This window comes from Triturus cristatus, chromosome 8 (assembly GCF_964204655.1).
Source record: "Triturus cristatus chromosome 8, aTriCri1.1, whole genome shotgun sequence".
Lineage (NCBI taxonomy): Eukaryota > Metazoa > Chordata > Amphibia > Caudata > Salamandridae > Triturus > Triturus cristatus.
In genome coordinates, this window is record NC_140591.1 from 1,334,792,751 (window position 1) to 1,334,815,850 (window position 23,100).

Below are 23,100 nucleotides of genomic sequence, written 5' to 3' on the forward strand. Positions count from 1 at the left end.
GGATGCACTTGGCCAGTCAACATGGCAGTACTAGACTGCACACAGGCTCTGCAATGGCAGGCCTGAGACACACTTTACAGGCTGCTTCTGTGGGTGGCTCAACCAGTGCTGCAAGCCCACCAGCAGCATTTGGATTTACAAGCCCTGGGCACACGCAGTGCACTGTACTAGGGTCTTACAAGTAAACCAAACCAGCCAATCATGGAGTCACTAATCCATACATCAATTTATCATAGGGAGAGCATATGTACTTTAGCACTGATCAGCAGTGGTAATGTGCCCAGAGTCATAAAACCAACAAAAACAGGTCAGAGAAAATACAGGAGGAAGGCAAAAAGTTCAGGGATGACCCTGCAAAAAGGGCCAAGTCCAACAACTATGTTATGTTATGTTATGTAAATTGTAGCTTATATAGAGCATAGTCACCTGCAGGTCTCTTAGCGCTTGTAGAGAAAGCTCACGTAGCTACTGATATCCCAGAAACGCACCAAGCCAGTGTATTAGACTATAGCCAGGGCTTCCCTAAACAAATAAGTCTTGAGACTCTTTCTAAAGAAGAGGAGGAAGGTGTTCCTTCCTGCACATGAACAATCACTAATGGTGATTTGCTGATTCTAAGTGTGCTGCATAATTCAGCACACATAGAAACAGCAAAAACTAGGAGAAATTAATCATTTCTCCTCATTTTGCCAGGTTAAGACCTTTCCCTGGTCTTATTTTTGGCTGTGCCCCACATTTACGCCACCCATGTAAATACGGGGCAGTGTCAAAAAGCAGTGGGTGTTGAGGCAGAACGCCCAACGCAACACCCATTGCCTGCCCCTTTCACGCTAATTGCTGATTGAAAGGGGGCCGTACTCAAAAGGCGAAGTTAAGCCACGTTAAGTGGCTTAACGCTGTCTTGTAAATAAGCCGAAGTGCTTATCGCCACAGAAACTTCATAAAAAGTGACATTCCTGTGGCGATAACCTCTTTCAACTATGCCCCAAAGTGTGTTTAAGTCCTTACTCACTTACATTGAAAATGTTAGGACTCTTCTACTATTTGGTTGTGTTTTTACAATTTCTACAGTTGTTGCATTTGTTTTCCGTTACAGAAACCTTTGTGCTCTATTATTTCTGAACAGTTTGCAATTTGAATTTGAGCAGTACGGGTTTGTTTTAACCACTCAAAAAAGGGTTCATATTTAAAAAAATAAAATAATGTTAATCATAATAATAACAATACTTAGAGGCTGATATGGTGGCTGGCCTCACCATGCCTTTCGTTTTGCATAACCTATAGGTTTATGCAATACGGACAGGCGTCCTTGTTTGGGACAGTGCATGGAAACTGAATGAAATGCCATACTCGTCTCAACCCTTTCTTTACGAACATCTTTAGTCTAGCACAATTGCTCTTGCATACTTAGGTTTTTCCGTAGTTTAAAGGCGTAGGGGCAGATTTTATGTACAGAAAGCTATTTATTGCAAGTAGTATTCTCTCTAGTCAAGATTTGAGCATTTTTTTTCGTGGAACAAAGGAAATGACTATAGCAGTTAAAAAAGGCATTCACAATTTCATGTGATATTGTGACATCGAGCCTTGAGCAATTAAGGATAAAATATTCTTTTTGATATGTTAATTATGCCTTGACTTTAGGGTAACATATAAATATATATAATGAATATATAATGGTCCCAGGGGATATTTGAACTACTTTCCTCATTTTACAATAACTTTTGGATTTTATGAACCAGCGCTTCATGAGAGACGTTTTAAGACGTGGGCAACGTGGGCAATTGTCCATGGCCCCTACCATCCAGGCCCCCCTGGGAAGGTGGGCTTTCGCTCTAGATCACATATGCATATTGCTGTATCTCAGGCTTTATCGCATCCCATTTTTTTCGGTAACATAGAATTTGAATTAGCAGAAAATGAGAAATAAAGTTCAAAGTTGCTGCGAACTGAGTCTCCCAAAATAATACTAACCCGGGGCCCACAAAATCCTTAACATGACACTGGCACTTCTATTAGTTACCCATAGTTGACTGACTTTCTGCTCTAATTGTATATCCTTGGCCATATTGCTTGTCAGTAAGTAGTCCCACTGAGATCTGTTTGCTAGCTCTTCAGCTTTCTAGATCAAGCAATGTGGGGTAAGATAATGAATATTGGCTTTTTAAGGTTACCAATGTGGCCACTACTTCTGTTGGTCCTTATAGACTCGACATGATACTCCTCATGTATGAGTTAAAAGACTTCTTAGTGTGGAGCATAGATCAGAAGGTCTGCTTAGTTCAACTGCTTAGCTCACATTTGGTCAAAATTGGTGCACACAAAAATAGGCTCACCAGCATTAAAAAGCACATGTTTGGTACCTATCCATAAAATGTATTTCAGCCATATAGATACGTATTCATTTCTGACATACAAATAAACACAAAACAATTTCTTTCCGAAGTAATATACAATTTACAGATACAACTTCTATGCGTGTCTAGGGATCTTTTATCAATATGAGAGTTGATGGTCTGTCCAAACTAATAGTGTACTAAACTTGCATATGAGTGAATCTCTTCGAAGTAGGATTTCTTAAATAGTTTTTTCCTTAATTCATTTTTATTGAGATTTAGAAACATGAGAACTGATGCAGTCGACATTGCAAACCAGTGGAGGCATTCTTGCTTGTCCAGAACCGCAACTGCTGAGTTCACATAGAGGAGTGGCAAGCAAGTGCATCAAGTAGAAAAGACAGAAGTACACATTCCAGGCATCAGGCATTCTAGCACCAGAGCAGAAATTTTACGAGACTCCGGAATGTAGGGTCTGGTTTGTAAACTGGGAGTGAGATGAATGTATGGAGGGGGATGAGGGGTGCACAGCGAGATATAGCTGACTAAAACATGAGATGTTTTTACGTTGACAGTATGGTCAGGGTCTCCAGATGTAGGAGGAGGTTTATAGTATTGAAAGCGAGCGAAGATAGAGAAATGGTGAAAAGGCAGCGGTGGGCAGGAGCTCAGGGGTGCTATGGGGGGAGATCGTCATTCCCAGTATATTGCAAAAACTGTGAGGGGAGCCCATTGTGAAGAGATGGGTCGTTTCAAGATGCCTTGGATTACTTCATACCAGACGACGTCCTCTTCCGCAGTTCTCCACTTACGTACCGCTCCATACCAGGCTGTCAGGGGGGTCACCGGAGAGTGCCAATGTGAGTGTGTGCCAGACGAAGAGGGGTTTTAAAGAGGTGAAGCGCGAACGTACTCTGCGCCGCTTGAAGATGCCAAGGGAGCATGCTTCCCAGGTGTGGATGTCAGTGAGCTACGTGACCTGTCGCAACACAGCATGCACCTCATCCCAGAAACTGCAGAGGACTGGACAGGACCAGAACATATGCATCAAATCTGCCCCTAAGACCTGGCAACGTGGGCAGCATGCAACTGCTCTGTGTAAAAAAATATTTGATCTGAGTAGGGGTAAGGTATGCGTGGTGCAGCATGAAAAGTGGAAGGTTTTTGAAGCAGAAGTTGCTGGATACCTGCGGAGGGAATCAAAGCTATTTTCCATTCTTTGTCATTGTTAGATCTGGGGGTCTCTAGTTGGCAGGGTAGGTTCCACTGTCCAAGTAGTGACCCTTGCTTCTAGTCAGGGAAAGGGGGATACACTGTTAAGATAACCCCTGCTCACCCTCTAGGTAGCTTGGCCTGAGCAGTCTAGGCTATCAAAGGCAATGTGTAAAGTATTTGTACCAACACTCACAGTAACACAGTGAAAACACCACAGATTTACTCCACACCAGTTTTAGAAAAATAATGTATCTTTACTAAAAACTTCACAAGACCAAATACTACAGACAAACCAACATATAATTCAAAAGGTTACTTTAAAGATAGTTCAAGAGTTTGCAGAAAGTACTCCAGGATGTCAAAGTCAGTGTCCTGCACAATGCGACTCTCAATGCACAAAATGCGACACTTTCGTGCCCAACAGTACCTGTAGTTGCGATAAGGTTCCCAAAAGCTATAACAAGGAAGATGGCAAAGGCGATGCGATGCTCCTGAGATCCTGGGGAGGCTTTGCAGCAGCCCTGCTTCACGCAGCAGAGGTGGATGCGCCGGCTCCGATCTGTAGGGGGAGGATGCGATACCTTTGGCTTTCGTTGCGTAGGTTTCTTAGGGGGAAGCTTCACGCACAGGTTCGATGCGACACTCTTCGATGTGGTGCGATGCGTGGCGCAGCGTTGCCTTCCGGCGCCGCAACTCTCGATGCGCCACGGAACGGGACTCTGCGTCGACGCACGCAGCGATTGGAGACTTTTCACGCACCGGCAGTGGTGCGGCCCGCAAACTGGTTCTGCGACAACCCTCGCAATGGCAGGAAGCTTCACGCTTCGGGACGATGCTCGACGCACTCGGCGATGCGGAGACCCTGCGTGTTGCGATGGTGCCGCGATGAAATTTTCCACGCACTCTCGTCTTGCGACACGCAATCGGATGATGCGCTGGGTACCAGTCACTCTTGTTCACGCTTCTGCTTCCCAGCTCCCTCAACACAGCAAAACGACCTCCTGAAGCCCCAAGACTGGGCAAGCACTCCAAGGCAGGTCAGAACTCTCTCAGCAGAGTTCCAGGGGAGCTGGTGGTGAAGTCCTTTTGTTCCTGGGACTTCTTAACAGGGAGCCAGCTCTTCTCAGGCCCTTGGAGATCAGAATCAAAAGAAGGGGACACAGCAAAGTCCTTCCCCTCTCCTTGGCAGCAAAGCAAAACAGCAAGCAGGCAGTCTTCTCCTCTTCAGTTTCTTCCAGCTTTCTCCTTGGCAGAGGTTTCTTCTTAGTTCCAAAGTGATCTAAAGTTTTAGGTGTCTGGGGTCCTCTTCTTATACCCCTCCAAGCCTTTGTCTCTCTTTGTTCCAGTGGGGGGATTCCCCTGCTCAAACCGGTTCCTGGGTGTGCTCTGCTCTGGAGCACCTGGTTCCTTTCAGAGTGAGGGGCAGGGTCGTTAGACGCTCAGCAGGAGGTGGAGCCTTCTTTGTGCCAGCAGAGGCAGAGTCCTCAGCCTGGCCAGCAGGGGGTGGAGCCAGCTTTGTGTTTGTCAGGGGCAGCCCTATTCAGACCCAGGGACTACTCCTCCCACCCATCTAAAGCAGATCTCCCTATTCACCCTGCTGCTGACTCATCCAGGCTCCTGGAGCCACCTAGCACATCACCTGACACCAGTCAGCCAACCAGCACACAGGCACACAGGAAGGTTAAACAGGAGAATAGCTACTTTCTAAAAAGTGCTATTCCCACACAGTGAATTTAAAAACCATCTTGCTAAAAAGATGTATAATTAAATTCTGAACACAGAGATACCAAACTTGGATTTTCTATCTTGCCCCTATGGGAAGATAGGCATGTAAACAGCCTTCCCCATTCTATCCTATGGGCAAGATAGCCTCTCAGCAGTGAAAAACGAAAATGGCTGTAATTCACTACCAGGGCATGTTACACACCTCAGTACATGCCCTACCTTTCAGATACACTGCACCCAGCCCAGGGGGGTACCTAGGGCCACCATAGGGATGCCTGACATGTACAGAAAGGGAAGGATAAGGCCTGGTCAGTGGGTGCACTGGCCAGGTCGACATGGCAGTCCTGGACTGCACATAGGCACTGCAAGCAGGCCTAAGACATCATTTTAGCGCTACTCCTGTGGGTGGCACAATCAGTGCTGCAGCCCACTAGTAGCATTTGAATCACCAGCCCTGGCACACGCAGTGCACTTTACTAGGGGCTAACAGGTGAAACAAATATACCAATCATGGATAACCAATCAACACAATAATTTACCAAGGGAGCACTTGCACTTTGACACTGATCAGCAGTGGCAAAGTGCCCAAAGCATCTAAACCAGCAAAAACGAAATCCAGCATAGCATCAAAAATACAGGAGGTAGAGGCAAAAAGTCAGGGGTAACCACGCCAAAGATGCCAGGTCTAACACGTGTCCCCTCCAGCTGAAAGTGGGGAGAACTACCCACCCTCTTGGGAGTTCTCATCGCTAAGGCGGAAAAACCTGGACAGACCATCAGCGTTGGCGTGTTCTGTACCGGGGCGGTGTTCCACCGTAAAGTCCATCCCCTGTAGAGAAATGGACCACCTCAACAGCTTAGGATTCTCACCCCTCATCTGCATCAACCATCTGAGGGGCCTGTGGTCCGTCTGAACCCGGAAGTGAGTCCCAAACAAGTAGGGCCTCAGCTTCTTCAGCGCCCAGACCACAGCAAAAGCTTCCCTTTCAATCGCACTCCACCTCTGTTCCCTGGGAAGTAGCCTCCTACTAATGAAAGCTACAGGTTGGTCCAAGTCCTCATCATTTAGTTGTGAGAGCACCGCTCCCACTCCATGCTCAGAAGCGTCTGTCTGCACTATGAACTCCTTGGAGAAGTCAGGCGCCTTGAGTACAGGTGCTGTACACATGGCCTCCTTCAGGGCATCAAAAGCTTCTTGGCAGGCACTGGTCCAAATCACTTTCTTCGGTAACTTCTTGGAAGTTAGTTCTGTCAAGGGAGCCACAATGGTGCCATACCCTTTGACAAAACGGCGATAGTACCCGGTGAGTCCTAAGAAGGCTCTGACCGCTGTCTGGGTTTTGGGGGGTTCCCAAGCCCGGATGGTATCTATCTTGGCTTGTAGGGGCGCCACCTGGCCGCTTCCTACCTGGTGTCCCAAATACACCACCGAACCCTGCCCTATCTGGCACTTACTGGCCTTGATAGTGAGGCCTGCACTATGCAGAGCCTTCAACACTGCGCAGAGGTGTTGCAAGTGTTCTTCCCAAGTGGAGCTGAACACAGCAATGTCATCCAGATATGCGGCGCTGAATTGCTCCAGCCCGGACAGTACCTGGTTGACCAGTCTCTGGAATGTGGCAGGGGCGTTCTTCAACCCAAAGGGCATGACACGGAACTGGAAGTGCCCCTCTGGAGTTGAAAACGCAGACCTCTCCTTGGCCCCATCGGTTAAGGCAATCTGCCAGTACCCAGAAGTTAAGTCAAACGTACTGAGGTAGTTGGCAGCTCCCAACCGATCCACGAGCTCATCAGCTCTGGGGATGGGGTGTGCGTCAGTCTTCGTGACAGCATTGAGCCCACGGTAGTCCACACAAAACCTAAGTTCTGGAGTGGCACCTGGCGCAGCAGCTTTCGGTACAAGTACCACTGGGCTAGCCCAGGGGCTGCTGGAGGGCTCAATCACCCCTAGCTCCAACATCTTAGAAACCTCCTTCTTGATGCTGGCCCTGACCTTGTCAGCCACCCGGTAAAACTTCTGTTTCACAGGCATGCTATCTCCCGTGTCCACGTCATGGACACACCAGTTGGTGATACCGGGGGTCAGGGAGAACAGAGATGCAAACTGACCCAACACATGGCGACAGTCCCTCTGCTGTTCTGGGGTCAGGGTGGGCGAGAGGACCACTCCATCCACTGACCCATCTTGCTCCTTAGCTGCCAGGAGGTCAGGAAGAGGATCGCTATCCTCCTCCATACCTGCATCTGTAGCAAGTAGCATTGTTATTTCAGACCTCTCAAAATGGGGTTTGAGGCGGTTCACGTGTAGGACCCTCATGGGGTTCCTGGGAGATCGCAAGTTGACCAGGTAGGTCACCTCACTCTTGCGCTCCACCACCTCATATGGCCCAGTCCACTTGTCCTGGAGCGCGCAAGGCTCCACTGGCGCCATCACCCACACCATCTGCCCAGGTTGAAATTCCATCAGAGTGGTATGCTGGTCATACCACCTCTTCATCTCATCCTGGCTGGCTTCCAGGTTCGCCTGAGCGAGGGCCCGGAAGCGCTGTGTCTGGTTGCGGATGGCCAGCACATAGCTGAACACATCCTGAGGGGTTTTCCCCGGGGATTTCTCCCAACCCTCCTTCACCAGACTGAGAGGTCCTCTAACAGGGTGCCCGTACAAAAGCTCAAAGGGACTGAACCCTAGAGACTTTTGTGGTACCTCCCTGTAGGCAAATAATAGGCATGCCAAAAAGACGTCCCACTTCCGTCTCATGGGCTCTGTCAGCCCCATGATCATGCCTTTCAGGGTCCGGTTGAACCTTTCAACCAACCCATTTCCTTGAGGGTGGTAAGGAGTGGTGAACTTATAAGTTACCCCACACTCCTCCCACAGAGACTTCATATACCTGGAGATGAAGTTGGTACCCCGGTCAGATACCACCTCTTTGGGGAAACCCACACGGGAAAAGATCCCCATCAACGCACGGCCCACCACCGGGGCTGTGGTTGTCCTGAGAGGGATAGCCTCCGGGTACCGGGTGGCATGATCCACCAGGACCAGGATGAACCTGTTGCCTAAGGCGGTCCTGGGGTCCAGTGGCCCCACAATATCTATTCCCACCCGCTCGAAAGGGGTGCTCACTACCGGAAAAGGCTGGAGAGGGCCTTTGCATTTTCCTCCAGCCTTGCCACTTGCCTGGCAAGTCTGGCATGATTTACAAAAGGAAGCGACGTCCGTCTTCATCCCGGGCCAGTAAAAGTGGGTGGCAAGCCTTTGTCGGGTCTTGTCCTGCCCGAGATGTCCTGCAAGCGGCACGTCGTGAGCCAGACCCAGTAGGAAGTCTCTGAACCCTGCGGGTACCACCAGGGTACGTGATCCACTCGGCTCAGCAAACCTAGGCTCACTGTACAACAAGTCATTCTCCCAGTAGAGAAAAAAGTTCTTCGGATCAGCACCTGCTGCCTGGTCTGCAGCCTGGTGCCGCAGACCTTCAAGAGTAGGGCATGTCTTCTGTGCACGGCAGAACTCCTCTCTGGAGGGACCACCCTCTTGCTGCCAATGGGTCAGCTCAGGTATGTCTCCCAGCTCAGCGACCTGTTCCCCTGTAGGCTCCAGGGCATCCCCCGTAGGTTCTGCTCCTTCCTGGACCGTGGGAACAGCGGGGGTGGACGCACCACGCCCCCTGCCCTTCCTCTTTCTGGCAGGGACCTGGGCCACTGTTTCAGGCTCCAGGTCTGCTTCACAACCCTGTCTGGCTGCCATGGACCGGGTGGTCACACAGACCCACTCAGGCAAACCCAACATCTCCAAATGAGCCTGGCGTTCCACCTCCTTCCACGGGGAACTCTCCAGGTCATTACCTAGCAGACAGTCAACTGGCATGGATGGACTCACAACAACTTTGAGAGGACCTGAGACCCCCCCCCACTCAAAGGGAACATGTGCTACCTTGCAAAGGCGCACAGAGTTGTCAGCTGACACTACTGGGTGAAGTACGTCTGGAATGATCAGCTCCTCAGGGACCCACTGACACCTGACCGTAGTCACACTGGCTCCAGTGTCCCTGAGAGCCTCCACCCTCCTCCCATTGATGGTCACCCACTGCCTGTACTTCTTAGTGTTATCAGGGACAGGGGTTTCCTGGACCATCTCTGTGTCTCCTAAAGAGACAAGGGACATAACTGCTAAACCCTCCAAATCACTAGAAATTAAATCCCCCCCAAAAGCTACACTAGCTATACCCGGTGTTGGAGCACCAGTGGGTGCCTGGGATTTCTGGGGACACACAGGAGACTTGTGACCCAATTCCTGACAGTGATAACACTTAATGGGACCCTTGTTATCCGACCTGCCCTTAGGGGGCCAGGTTGGTTTGGGTTTGGACTTGGGGGGCTGGGACTGGTTACCCTGGGAACTATTTTGGGGCCCTTGTGAGAACTCCTTTTGGTTACCCTTGTCCCCCCCACTCTTCTGCTGGGGACCCTGCCCACCTTTGGCAACGGTACCCACAATTCCTCTGTGGACCCTGGTACTGGTCCAGCGGTCCGCCTCCTTAGCAAGCTCAATGGGGTCCGTCAACTTGCTATCTAAAAGATGCTGGCGCAGCTCTGGAACACATAGACTACTCAAGTGCTCCCAACTAATTAAATGTAACAACCCCTTATAATCAGTTACCTTGCTGCCCTTCATCCAACCTTCCAGTGCCCGCGAGTACAGATTCACACACTCCATCCAAGTCTCAGACTCTTTCTTCTTGGAATTTCTAAACTGCAGTCTATACTGCTCTGGAGTAAGTCCATACCTGAGACATAGGGCCTCCTTCATATTGGGATAGGTCATGGCACCTGCTAATTCTAAGGGCTCTAGAGCACTCCTCCCAGAAGCCTCAAAATGTTTCCACAGGCCCGCCCCCCAATGCTGTTCAGGCACACCATTCATTCTTAATGCTATCTCATACGATGTAAACCAGGCATAGATATCTTCACTCCTATTGTAATTCTGTACTAAATCTTTGGGGATATATACTTTACCCCCCTGCACTGGCTGTGCGCTGCCACCATTTGAACCGGACTCCACCTGCTTGGCCTTGATGTCCAGTTCTCTCATGCTCACTTCATGAGCCAGAAGCAATTTTTTCTCCTCCAAGGCACGGGCATTCTTGCTCTCCTCCGCCGCCTTGTCTACTTCTGATTGCTTCATCTTCATTTTCATAATTTCCAATTCATGGTTTCTCACCCTTTGATTCTCCTCCAGCTCCTCTGGAGTGAGCCCCCTACTGGAATGGGAGCTGCTAGCCCTTGAGACTGGTCTGCTCACAGGCAGATCTTGGGGAACAAAACCATCCTCTTCATTTGCATCACTTTCCTCTTGGGCCTCCCACCAGGCCTTCAGGACTCTTTGTAGCACATCTTTTCTAGCTCCGCTTTTAAAAGAGCAACCACGGTCTTTGCAGAATTGCTTGAGATCTTCAACTTTGTATGAATATAAATCCGCAATGGAAAACTCCAATTCTGCCTTCTCGCTTGTTGCCACCTGAGACATGATGCTCTTGAAGAGTTACTCAAAAATAGAATCAAAAATATAGTATGTGGTTGTCTATTGGTCTGCACTTAAACTAGTGATGTACACCAATTACTGTGGGTCAAGTACAAATACAAGTTCAATCCTCACCGCTGACCACCAATGTTAGATCTGGGGGTCTCTAGTTGGCAGGGTAGGTTCCACTGTCCAAGTAGTGACCCTTGCTTCTAGTCAGGGAAAGGGGGATACACTGTTAAGATAACCCCTGCTCACCCTCTAGGTAGCTTGGCCTGAGCAGTCTAGGCTATCAAAGGCAATGTGTAAAGTATTTGTACCAACACTCACAGTAACACAGTGAAAACACCACAGATTTACTCCACACCAGTTTTAGAAAAATAATGTATCTTTACTAAAAACTTCACAAGACCAAATACTACAGACAAACCAACATATAATTCAAAAGGTTACTTTAAAGATAGTTCAAGAGTTTGCAGAAAGTACTCCAGGATGTCAAAGTCAGTGTCCTGCACAATGCGACTCTCAATGCACAAAATGCGACACTTTCGTGCCCAACAGTACCTGTAGTTGCGATAAGGTTCCCAAAAGCTATAACAAGGAAGATGGCAAAGGCGATGCGATGCTCCTGAGATCCTGGGGAGGCTTTGCAGCAGCCCTGCTTCACGCAGCAGAGGTGGATGCGCCGGCTCCGATCTGTAGGGGGAGGATGCGATACCTTTGGCTTTCGTTGCGTAGGTTTCTTAGGGGGAAGCTTCACGCACAGGTTCGATGCGACACTCTTCGATGTGGTGCGATGCGTGGCGCAGCGTTGCCTTCCGGCGCCGCAACTCTCGATGCGCCACGGAACGGGACTCTGCGTCGACGCACGCAGCGATTGGAGACTTTTCACGCACCGGCAGTGGTGCGGCCCGCAAACTGGTTCTGCGACAACCCTCGCAATGGCAGGAAGCTTCACGCTTCGGGACGATGCTCGACGCACTCGGCGATGCGGAGACCCTGCGTGTTGCGATGGTGCCGCGATGAAATTTTCCACGCACTCTCGTCTTGCGACACGCAATCGGATGATGCGCTGGGTACCAGTCACTCTTGTTCACGCTTCTGCTTCCCAGCTCCCTCAACACAGCAAAACGACCTCCTGAAGCCCCAAGACTGGGCAAGCACTCCAAGGCAGGTCAGAACTCTCTCAGCAGAGTTCCAGGGGAGCTGGTGGTGAAGTCCTTTTGTTCCTGGGACTTCTTAACAGGGAGCCAGCTCTTCTCAGGCCCTTGGAGATCAGAATCAAAAGAAGGGGACACAGCAAAGTCCTTCCCCTCTCCTTGGCAGCAAAGCAAAACAGCAAGCAGGCAGTCTTCTCCTCTTCAGTTTCTTCCAGCTTTCTCCTTGGCAGAGGTTTCTTCTTAGTTCCAAAGTGATCTAAAGTTTTAGGTGTCTGGGGTCCTCTTCTTATACCCCTCCAAGCCTTTGTCTCTCTTTGTTCCAGTGGGGGGATTCCCCTGCTCAAACCGGTTCCTGGGTGTGCTCTGCTCTGGAGCACCTGGTTCCTTTCAGAGTGAGGGGCAGGGTCGTTAGACGCTCAGCAGGAGGTGGAGCCTTCTTTGTGCCAGCAGAGGCAGAGTCCTCAGCCTGGCCAGCAGGGGGTGGAGCCAGCTTTGTGTTTGTCAGGGGCAGCCCTATTCAGACCCAGGGACTACTCCTCCCACCCATCTAAAGCAGATCTCCCTATTCACCCTGCTGCTGACTCATCCAGGCTCCTGGAGCCACCTAGCACATCACCTGACACCAGTCAGCCAACCAGCACACAGGCACACAGGAAGGTTAAACAGGAGAATAGCTACTTTCTAAAAAGTGCTATTCCCACACAGTGAATTTAAAAACCATCTTGCTAAAAAGATGTATAATTAAATTCTGAACACAGAGATACCAAACTTGGATTTTCTATCTTGCCCCTATGGGAAGATAGGCATGTAAACAGCCTTCCCCATTCTATCCTATGGGCAAGATAGCCTCTCAGCAGTGAAAAACGAAAATGGCTGTAATTCACTACCAGGGCATGTTACACACCTCAGTACATGCCCTACCTTTCAGATACACTGCACCCAGCCCAGGGGGGTACCTAGGGCCACCATAGGGATGCCTGACATGTACAGAAAGGGAAGGATAAGGCCTGGTCAGTGGGTGCACTGGCCAGGTCGACATGGCAGTCCTGGACTGCACATAGGCACTGCAAGCAGGCCTAAGACATCATTTTAGCGCTACTCCTGTGGGTGGCACAATCAGTGCTGCAGCCCACTAGTAGCATTTGAATCACCAGCCCTGGCACACGCAGTGCACTTTACTAGGGGCTAACAGGTGAAACAAATATACCAATCATGGATAACCAATCAACACAATAATTTACCAAGGGAGCACTTGCACTTTGACACTGATCAGCAGTGGCAAAGTGCCCAAAGCATCTAAACCAGCAAAAACGAAATCCAGCATAGCATCAAAAATACAGGAGGTAGAGGCAAAAAGTCAGGGGTAACCACGCCAAAGATGCCAGGTCTAACAGTCATGCAATGTGCACCCAAACTAATTTTCCCATATATGTCAAAGTGTGTCCAGGGACAGCATTGTTAAGTCGCGGATGGCTTAGTAGAGCCAGGTAAAAAGGTGGCGGCCGCCGCCCATTGAAAGTATAGTTTGTAGGACGAGATGTGCTGCGGGTGCTCCATATAGTATGGTATGTGTGCATGAGTTGTAGATGTAAGAGAGATTGCCCCAGGGTAGATCGTAGTCTGACACTTATTGGTCAATTGGAAGGAGCTGGCCATTTAGAAAGAGATCAGCAACAGTTGCACCAGAGTGTATGGATCACAGTGGTTGGTCAGGATGCAGCAGGTGTATTACCTACTTATCTCAGTTTACCTGCAATCCTGTTGCTCTAGCAAACTCATCAAGTGTGCCTTCTAGTGGGGAGCAGTCAGAGGAGATGTCATTCAACTTGATAAGGAGGTAGTCTGCATACAGAGACACCACATGTTACCTGTCCTCAGGAGGGATCCACCAGGCGTGGCCTTTTTCCCGAAGGCAAATGCCCAAGGGTTCCATCGCACAGGCAAAAAGCAATGGCGACAGGGAACACCCCGTCTGGTTCCCCTGCAAACCTGGATCAAGATGAAGAAAAGACGTCCCAGGCAGACCTGAGATGTCAGGTTAGTGTTGAGCAGATGAGTGTATGCGAGAAGGCACAGGCCAACTCTGAATTGGTTCAAGACCTGAAAAAGGTAATGCCACACCAGCATCTAAAATGCTTTCCTCAAGTCAAATATTAGAAAGGCCTATCGAGGGTAATTTTGAGAGGTTCTGTATGCCGGAACATTTTATTTTGGTCTGTATGGATTAGATCCGGGAGTATCTGGGCATAGCAGCCTGCCAGAATCTTACCTAATATTTTATGTTCAGCCCCTAAAATGGCAATGGGCCGATATGAGGGTGGTTGAGTCGGATTTCTGCCTGGGTTTGGAATTGACACCAGAAGTCACCTACGGTCAGTTCTTCCATGTACAAATTAGTTAATTTGGGGGCCAAAAGTGAAGAGAAGGCACAATAATATTTGAGTGGCAGGCCATCAAGTTCCTGGGATTTATTATGTGCTGATTCCCTGATCGCCTTTACATCCTCCTCTCTGGTGATTTTAGTATCAAGGGCGTGCTTAGTAGAGATTGGGATGCAGGGTAATGTAATGCCAGCCAGGAATGCTTGAGAGTGGTCCTCAGAAACATCATATGGGGCACAATAGAGTGAAGAGTAGTGAGCATGAAATAGCTGCAGTATTTCTTCTTGGGCATAAATGGGGGTACCAGCTGGTGCAGTCAGCTCCGTAATCGAAGATTTGGTGCTGTTCTGCTGTGCTAGCCAGGCCAGGAGCCGGACAGATTTGTCTCCTTCCCTGTGGACCTTTGCTGCATGAGCTGTAAAGTTAAAGCGATGGAGGCACTCTAAGTTGTGAGATCCACCCAGGATCTTGGTCAACCTCCTTGCTCAGCACTGTGAGATGTCTCTCGGTGCCCGGTATTTCCCTGTCTGGGGTTTTGGAAACACCCAAAATTTGCTGGATACAGTGACCTCCTGTCACAAATTTGAAAGCATCCCTTTCCACCATCCTGGCAGAGGCAGTGTCCAGTGTTTTCTGCAAAGTAGTGGCAGAAATAGGTGCTCTATTCATCCAGGAAATCCGGTGGCGTAGGGGATGCCCACTGAAGGTCTATAAAGTGTGCATTGTGATCTGAGACTATCTAAGTAATCGGATTGGCGCTGGAGAGGAGACAGCGGTACCGAGCACAGGAAGTGATCAGGGTGTACGTAAAGCTTGTGAGTATTGAGAAGAACGAGTAGAGCTTGGTGGTGAGATTAAGAGAACGCAAGACGTCCACCGAGGACAATTGTTGTGCTCAGTTGTACAGAAATGCTGTTTACGTGTAAGGTGGGTTGCGGAAGGGGGAATGGGATCTGTCAAAATAGATATAAAATGCACAGTTATAATCCCCTCCATTAAGCCAACGGAATGCAGTTTTGTGGGCGAGAATGGAGGAAAGGTATCCCAATAGTCTCCTTCTCCAGTATTAGGGACATAGATGCTGCCAAGGAGCAGGGGGAAGCCATCTAGATGTCCCTCAAGGAGAACTTATCGGCCCTCCTTGTCAATGACAATGTCCAGGACTTGGTAAGGGACTCTGGTCCTAATCCAAATCAAAGCGCTGCAGGCTGAGTAGGTAGTTGCATACATGTGGCCTCCCCAGCGTTTGCGCATTCTGGGTCTCTTATAGAAAGACTACGTGAGCATGTTGTGTTTTTATGTAGGAATTAACTGCTTATCGCTTGCGAGCAGTATACATGCCCTGCACATTCAGCATCAGGAAACGGATTGCATCATGTGAGGGCTGCATAGGAAGTAGGGAATGTAAGGGTAGCAGGGAGAAGGGAAGTCTTTGCTCTGTTTGCTAGTGCTAGTACTCTGCCATCCTTGTGTGTATGAGATATGTATTGGTGGCCCACATTGCCGTAAGTGGCATGCAAAAGCTGTATAGGGGGAGGGTTCATCAAGAACTAAATAAGTGAAACAGGAAGGGCCTACTGTAACTATGGTATGCCCAAACAGAGTTGTTGATAAGAACTTTAATGCAGCATGGGTGGGTGTGGGAGGCAAGCTCTGTGTGCCCTAGTGAAAGTATGGGGGCCAGTGGATTCCGTAGGGACTGCCGGGAGAGCAGGTCATTGGAAACAAATTTGGTCTGGCTGCTGTGTGTTAGGAGGTCCGCGTTTGTCTGAGGGGCCTTGAGGGGAGGGATGGCATGGTTCAGTGCAGTGGAAGAGGGGGGAGGGATTGTGAAGCAGGATGTACCATAGTGGTTGTGTTGCAAGTGGAAAGGGCGAGGGCAGTGAGTGACATGAGGGGGACCGGCACAACATTGTCAGTAACATGGTGAGCTAAGTCAGAACACTGAAGCAAAATAGAGATAACAGCATGACTTGTGTCTGATGCTCGTGGTGTAACTCCAGGATGGTTCAGGGACTTCTGCAGACAGTCATCAAAGAGGAGTGTTTCATCATCCATAATAAACAGGAAAGTGCCTTTCCCGTTATCAGTGGTAAGATTGTGAGGTGCTATGTCTGCTGCTGCCCACAGTGCCAGCCGCCTGTCCTCAATGATTTTTTCTAAATTCGGGGGTGTTGCGGGGATTGGCCACTGGTCAGTTTCAGTGCAGGTTCGGATACGCCTCTTCCGTCTTGCTTTTGGTAGTGTTTATGGAGGTCTGTTGTGCTTCATCACTGTGGTCCATACTGTTGATCAGCCCAATCCCAGGTCTCCTTTGGATCACCGAAGAAGAGCATTGTGATGTTTAAGCAGGCCAGGAAAAGGAGTGAGTACTGGAATCTCTGTAGGCGCAGATGACATTTGACCTCTAGGAAGGAGGACCTTTGTTGTTGGACCACTTTGGTATAGTCAGCATGACCACTTTGTCCCCTACTAGAAGCAGGCTAGCATGAACAGCTGCTCTGAGCAGGGCTTCCCGGTCTTTAAAGTGGAAGAGTTTCGCCAGCATGGCCCGAAGTGGGCTGGCGGGCAGGCATGGATTCTCTCCAGCATGAAAAACGGTGTGAGGTCTGACTTAGGCTTGAAGGGTTTGAACCAGGTCTCAGGGTATTGGATAGGGACACATTCTTAAGTAGGCTTAATGCGAGCCATTGATGAAACATGCAAAATCTACTTTTTGAAGAGAAGACCTTCAAAGCCATCAGCAGGATGCAAAATAGCCAGATCAATAGGATGAGTTTCTACAAGCCACTCCTGCGTCACATTTTCGGAGTGCATGACACTTTATTGGGCACAGGTGACGATCTATAGATGGTTCCAAAAACCTCTGCCTAGAGATGTGGGAACTGGAATTATTTGTGGAGATCTTAATATCCAGAATAGACTAGGACTGCCAATGTTAGTACATTTTTGCTGATTGCATCTTTTTCTCAAACCGAGCACACACTGTCATACCTACTCAAGTTTCACCTTACGTACTTGAATAGAAAAAGACAAAAAGGCATCTGAGGAAACCTGTGTTCATATTAAGAATGAATGTGATTATTTGAAGTAGCAACAAGACACATTTGCATGTTGTTTACCCTCTTTTAATAGCACAGCAAGAACAAAATTACGAAATGTATTTCTCTTTGTGGGAATTCCCATTGGTTGCCAATTATTTAAACATCTTTGTCAATTATGTATTTGCTTTTCAATTTGCATCTCTAAGGAAGACATGTATGACTAGATTTAGGTTTCTAGGTCACCGCACAACACAGTCATATTCCACCTCAACACTAGACCAAGCTGCACACAAATTACCCTCAAGTTGCTTATGGTAACAGTAAGTGGAGAAGTGGGCTAGAAGCTTAGGCTAGTCTTCTTCAAGAGAGCTGGACCTAGATACTTGGTTTTCTTTTGTGATGGCAGCAGGTTAAAGGATAAATGAACAATGCAAAGGAGTGCCATCTAAAAGAGATATCGGTTCTTTTAATTGGCTTTTAATTGAGCAAAGCCACTCCATCCATCACTTGTTTACTTCATAAACAAGTCTGCTTAGATTAGGGAGGATAATTTTTAACATTGTTACTTAGCTCCTCGCACCATAAGCAGTCAACCTGCCCCTCATTGCTGAGGTTCTACAAGTTCAAAGTATTAAAAACGTGATTAAACAAACTATTCATGCCTCAATTTTTGGAGAAGATTGAAAAAGAGAGGATTGGCAGGTAACAAATATGTGGGTACACACAGAGGTAGAAGGGTTTCCTACAGTTATATGAGCTAAACAACAGCAAAAGAGACACCTCAGTTGCTTGGTGATTAAAGGTTCGAATCTCATCAATTGTAACTCAATCTTTTAACCTTCCAAAGTAGATATCATGAGTGTTTGTGATTTGCTATTACCAAACAAAGCAATAGAATTTGCCAATTGGCACCTTCTATATTCTGCTCAATTGAACTGATAATCTGCACATACCACTCATTTCTCTGTTTCATGCAGTGCATCTACAATGCTCTCACTTGTGATTGTTTTTCTAGTTGAAACTAAATAGTTACATTGAACTTGAAGGGGCCGATTCACAGAACTAATCTGAGATAAAATCCTAAACTCACTACTTTTGGTATTCACAGAAGGTATTTAGTAGTAGAAAAGTTTGGAATACTAACTTTACTACAACTAAATGCCTTCTGTGATTACCAAAAGTAGTAAGTTTAGGATTTTATCTCAGATTAGTTCTGCGAATCGGCCCCACTGAGTTGAGAGAGAATAGTAGGTCAAGGACTACACATTTGTTTACATGCCCTGATAACGGAATTTCCTTTGCCATATAAATGGCAGGAAGTGTAATGGGACGGACCTGGCAGTCCACTGTAGACAGTCCAGAGAATCAAGGGATAAAACAGAGTCAGGCAAAGAAGATCCGCTGTATCTCACCAGTGCTCCCACCCTACTAACCGTGTGGTAGCTCAAGCTTTGCACTAAACACTAATGTAAATCTTTGACCTGAAAACCCATCCGCCACTGGGTCATCACTCATTCTCCTTTACAAGGATCACCATCCGAGACATGGTGATCCCGGCTACGGAAAATACACAATGGCCCCCTCTGCAGGGAAAGTAGTGCCGTCTGTGTCATGGCCATTGCTATTTTTGTTTTAAAGAAACAAGCTCCAGCTTTGACAGTTTTATTTGTGAAAAAAAAAAACTATTTTGCTGCAAGGGCACATCAAACATGCTATCCACTCAGCAACCTGTTGTACCTTCAGTGGAACTGCCACACCAGTGCAAGCACTGACAACATTACCTGCCTGGCGGGTACCTCTAAATTTGATAGGCGGTCCTCTGCCAGGCCCCCTCACCAGGGTCTAAATTAACATGTAAGATCCACTTCCCAAAACATTTATTAATATCCAACTTCACAAAATGAATGAAATGTAATGATGATGTGAAATTAAATCAGTCAAATGAAAAAAAATCAATTTTTTCATAATAATTGACTAACATTTAGAGTAGAAACACAACATGTAATGATACTATCTGCAAGATTTGTACTCACTGCTAAGATCGCCCGTGATGAATGCAGTGTACATCGCTTGGAAACTGTAGTTAGAGGAAGAATCTGTAAGAAACTCTGCTGTTGCTTGATTGGAAAATATGCGCACTGTGCCAGGATCATTGTCCGTGAGGGAAGCTAGAAAGAATAAACAATTCAAAACATGAAATCACAATTTTTGCACAATTTTCTATGGGTTATGTTTTTCACTGAAAGGTTAAACCTACTGTAATCTCGATGTGAATATGTGATATGGTTTACAAATACCACAGAAGGATCTAGGAGAGATCGGCTAAGTTTAAAATGATGAATGTAGATGGACAGATCGACTAGGATGAAAACAGTGGCTATAGCACTAGCAAGACAAATGAGGATCTTCTACTATTTCAACAGGCTAAGACGCCCCACCACAAGATATGCCTTCATCTCCCATTTATTTTTTGCTTAATTTGTTGATACATGCCCATATCTGGCTTTGCCCTGGCGCTGTGTTATCTAGTTCCAGACTCATCACTGTTTCCCGAATCCCCTTTCTAGTTCATCACCAGAAATAGAAAAGAGACTTATGGAACCAGGCCGAGCCCTCCTTTGACTCTGAATTCGAATCCTTGATTGCTTGAAGCTCTGGAGTTGGCTCCTGTTTAGAGGAGGACCAGTCCATTATTCAGTGCCATTGGAATGTCTATCCTCTCCGACAGACCCGTTGCTCAAATTCAAACGCTGAAAATGTGAGGTTAGGACAAGGAATCCTAAGTGTATTACACAACTATGGAAGAATGGAAAGTGCAAATTCTGATTTTCAGGAAAGGTTAATATTCCTTGTGAACCTAGTTAACTGTAATTCCGTAATTTCATAACAGGAAGTGAGTAAGCCAGCAAGAGAATTCAGATTTCGGGGAAGTTATCTATTTGCTAGAAGACATCTCTCTGTACAAAATACCACAAGTGGACTTTAAAGGGGTCTTAATAAAAGATACAAAAAACATGTTTTTCTAAACGGCACTAAGTTTGTTAGAATAAAGTGGCAGAAATAAAGTGGTTCCAAGATACAGAACACTAGTACTTGGGACCTTGCAGAGGAGAGTGGTGACTTGACATCAGAGGGTTTTGATAAGGAAATGTCAAGTGACATATGTGGATAATCTAGGATACATAAAATGTTGATGTTGAAATGGAAGTGCATATGTGTTTGCAACCTCAAAGCAAATAAGGGCAGCTTTAACTTGGTCTATTTACTAATAAGGATTTATAGGGAAATACAAAATAATATATACGAATACTAGTTTTCAAATCAATTTTAACCTTCTCAGATTCAGTATATTTAGAAATTTATCTTGGTCTACGAAAATGAGCACATTGTCACAGTAGTGATGCAATCTACAGTATGGATTGATTTCCACTTAAATATTGAATCAAAAATATTATGTGACATAAAGATAGCAAAGGAAAATATGTATGTTTTTACTTTTTACATACTATTTTAGTTTTAAATGTGGTTTAGTATAATATCCTTTTTATTATGTATCCTTATTGTATTGCATCATTTTATTTTAAATATTTATGTAATTGTAACATTTATTTTTCAGTGTTATTGAATAAAATTAAAACAGTGTATATTGTGTAAGTAACTGGTTTATTGATGTATTAATTAATTTGAATTGATGAACTTATATGATATTTATGTGTATACATGTTTAATACATTTTCAAATTATTTGCTAAGTTGGTAATTTGGGTTGAAGATTTTATTGGGGTGGGAAGGGTGCACAAATATATATGTCCATATATATATCTACATATCTATACATACAGTTATGCATATATTATTTATTGTTAATTAATATGTTAAGTGTAAAATTACCTTTTATATGTTTGGGTATTTTTCCATTATTTAATTAATTTTAATTTCGGGTTGAGAGGGTTACTAGGGTAGTGCTTATATAAAACATACTCGGACGTATAAGAGCAAAATTTAGGTTTTGCTCTGGCTAGTTCATAAAAATGTAGTGTTTGTTCATTTGCCCTGGTAGATGGTTCAATGTAAAACGTCTACAGCATCAGTGTAACCCCACAAGTCAATTCTAGTTTGCACTGGACTTGGTCAGTGCTTATCGGAGTGTCATTGTACGGGATTGTAGCTAACAGCTAGGTCTGCCTCCCTTTGTCTTCCTAGTCAACGTGGCTCCAAATCCAGTAGGATGGAGGCTGCTCCAGAACTGGTTCGAAGTGATCACAAGGGAGGGTTGCCCTTATCGTAGTCACCATAGCCACACCTGTGGGTGGGCACAGGGAGCTCTAACCAGTGGAAGTAAGATTCTGCCATGTTGGATTTAGGTGGAGAGAAGCACTATTGGATAGAGTATAGTAAAACACACAAGAAGTATTGCAAAAGTGAGTGAAAAATGATATCAATATTTTTAAAGTTTGGAGAGCAGTAATGCGGGTTTTGTAGCACAGCCCCATTGCTGGCAAATTCCCAATCACACCTCTGTATTTGCATAAAGTTACAAAACATTAACCACATAAAACAACACATAGTGAATCAAAAAAACAATGGTGTTGGATAGTAACTCCCTTCTGCCCTTTTAGAAGATCGCAAATTGCACAAATTAAATTTTGTTGACAAAATAACACAGTCACAGTATTTTTCTTTTGTCAGCAGTGCTAACCGAGCTCTAGCTGTGCAGGCCTTCCAATTATCAGCATTTAAAGTTTAGCATAGTCGTCTAACAAGTTCAGAAAGGGCTTACATATTCCCAAAATTGTTCTTATAGCCATGAAAATATCAATCTGTGAAGTGCTATTTTCTTGTTCAATTTTTCAATCAATCAAATATTATCAATAAATAAAAGTAGGAGAGAACAAGTTAATTAATTAATTTAAAGTGTCATCTTTATGACTTTCTGGAAAATAAATGGTCAAAGTTATTTCACAATAAAACTTTAAAATACTTGAAAGCATGAATCACTGAGAAATAATCAACCTGTGAAATACCTTAAGAAAAATCAACAAAACAATTACGAAAATGACATCTTATACCTACCTCTTAGAGTCTTGTTTTTTCCGATGCCTTCATACAAGTGGAGAATACTTGAATAATATGGGACATCAAATGAAGTGAAGTTTATTTTAATTGCAAAGCCATCCTGAACTCTGCAAACAAAAAGAATTAGCAACAGTATTAGGGTATTTTATAATAAAGGCTTAAATTCAACTAAGTTTACAAATACTCTGCATTATGAGCTAATGCGCAACATTCTTAGGGGCTCTTTGGGATAGTAAGAGGAAAGGGTGACATTCTGATGGAAGTGCCAGATCCAGAAGAAGACTCATGGTGGACTCTCCTACAGCACAGGTAATATATGTATTACGCTATGTTACTGTTGAACAGTACAGTGTTTACAATTATTGACCTCTTAGTGCTTTGCACAGATATTGCTCTTCAGTTGTGACTCATCCAGTGGAGGCTCTTTCGTGGAACATTTTATTTCTAAACCACACTGGGGTTAAAGCATGGTTGGGAGGTGTGGGTTTTCCTCGTGAAGGTGTTTCTGTATGGTGTGTGGTAGATTGTATGGCCTTCCAACATAACAGTGGTGAATTTCAAGTGATTAGTGAGCGGTTTCTGTGTGGTAATTCCCAGCAAAAATATAGGTCCTGAGACCCACCACATAGATTGCATATGCTAATAT

At 46.1% G+C, this 23,100-nt stretch overlaps 1 protein-coding gene across 2 annotated transcripts in view; it reads right to left on the bottom strand.

Annotated features, from left to right (window-relative positions):
* TMPRSS15 (transmembrane serine protease 15) overlaps positions 1-23,100 on the bottom strand; it is a 1,488,231-nt gene that overhangs the window by 789,072 nt on the left and 676,059 nt on the right. For both annotated transcript variants that reach the window (XM_085623059.1, XM_085623060.1), the window contains exons 9-10: positions 22,452-22,561; positions 19,413-19,547 (exon numbers count right to left, since the gene is read on the bottom strand). In XM_085623059.1, coding sequence (XP_085479185.1) covers positions 19,413-19,547; positions 22,452-22,561 — 245 coding nt within the window. The remainder of the gene's footprint in view (positions 1-19,412; positions 19,548-22,451; positions 22,562-23,100) is intronic.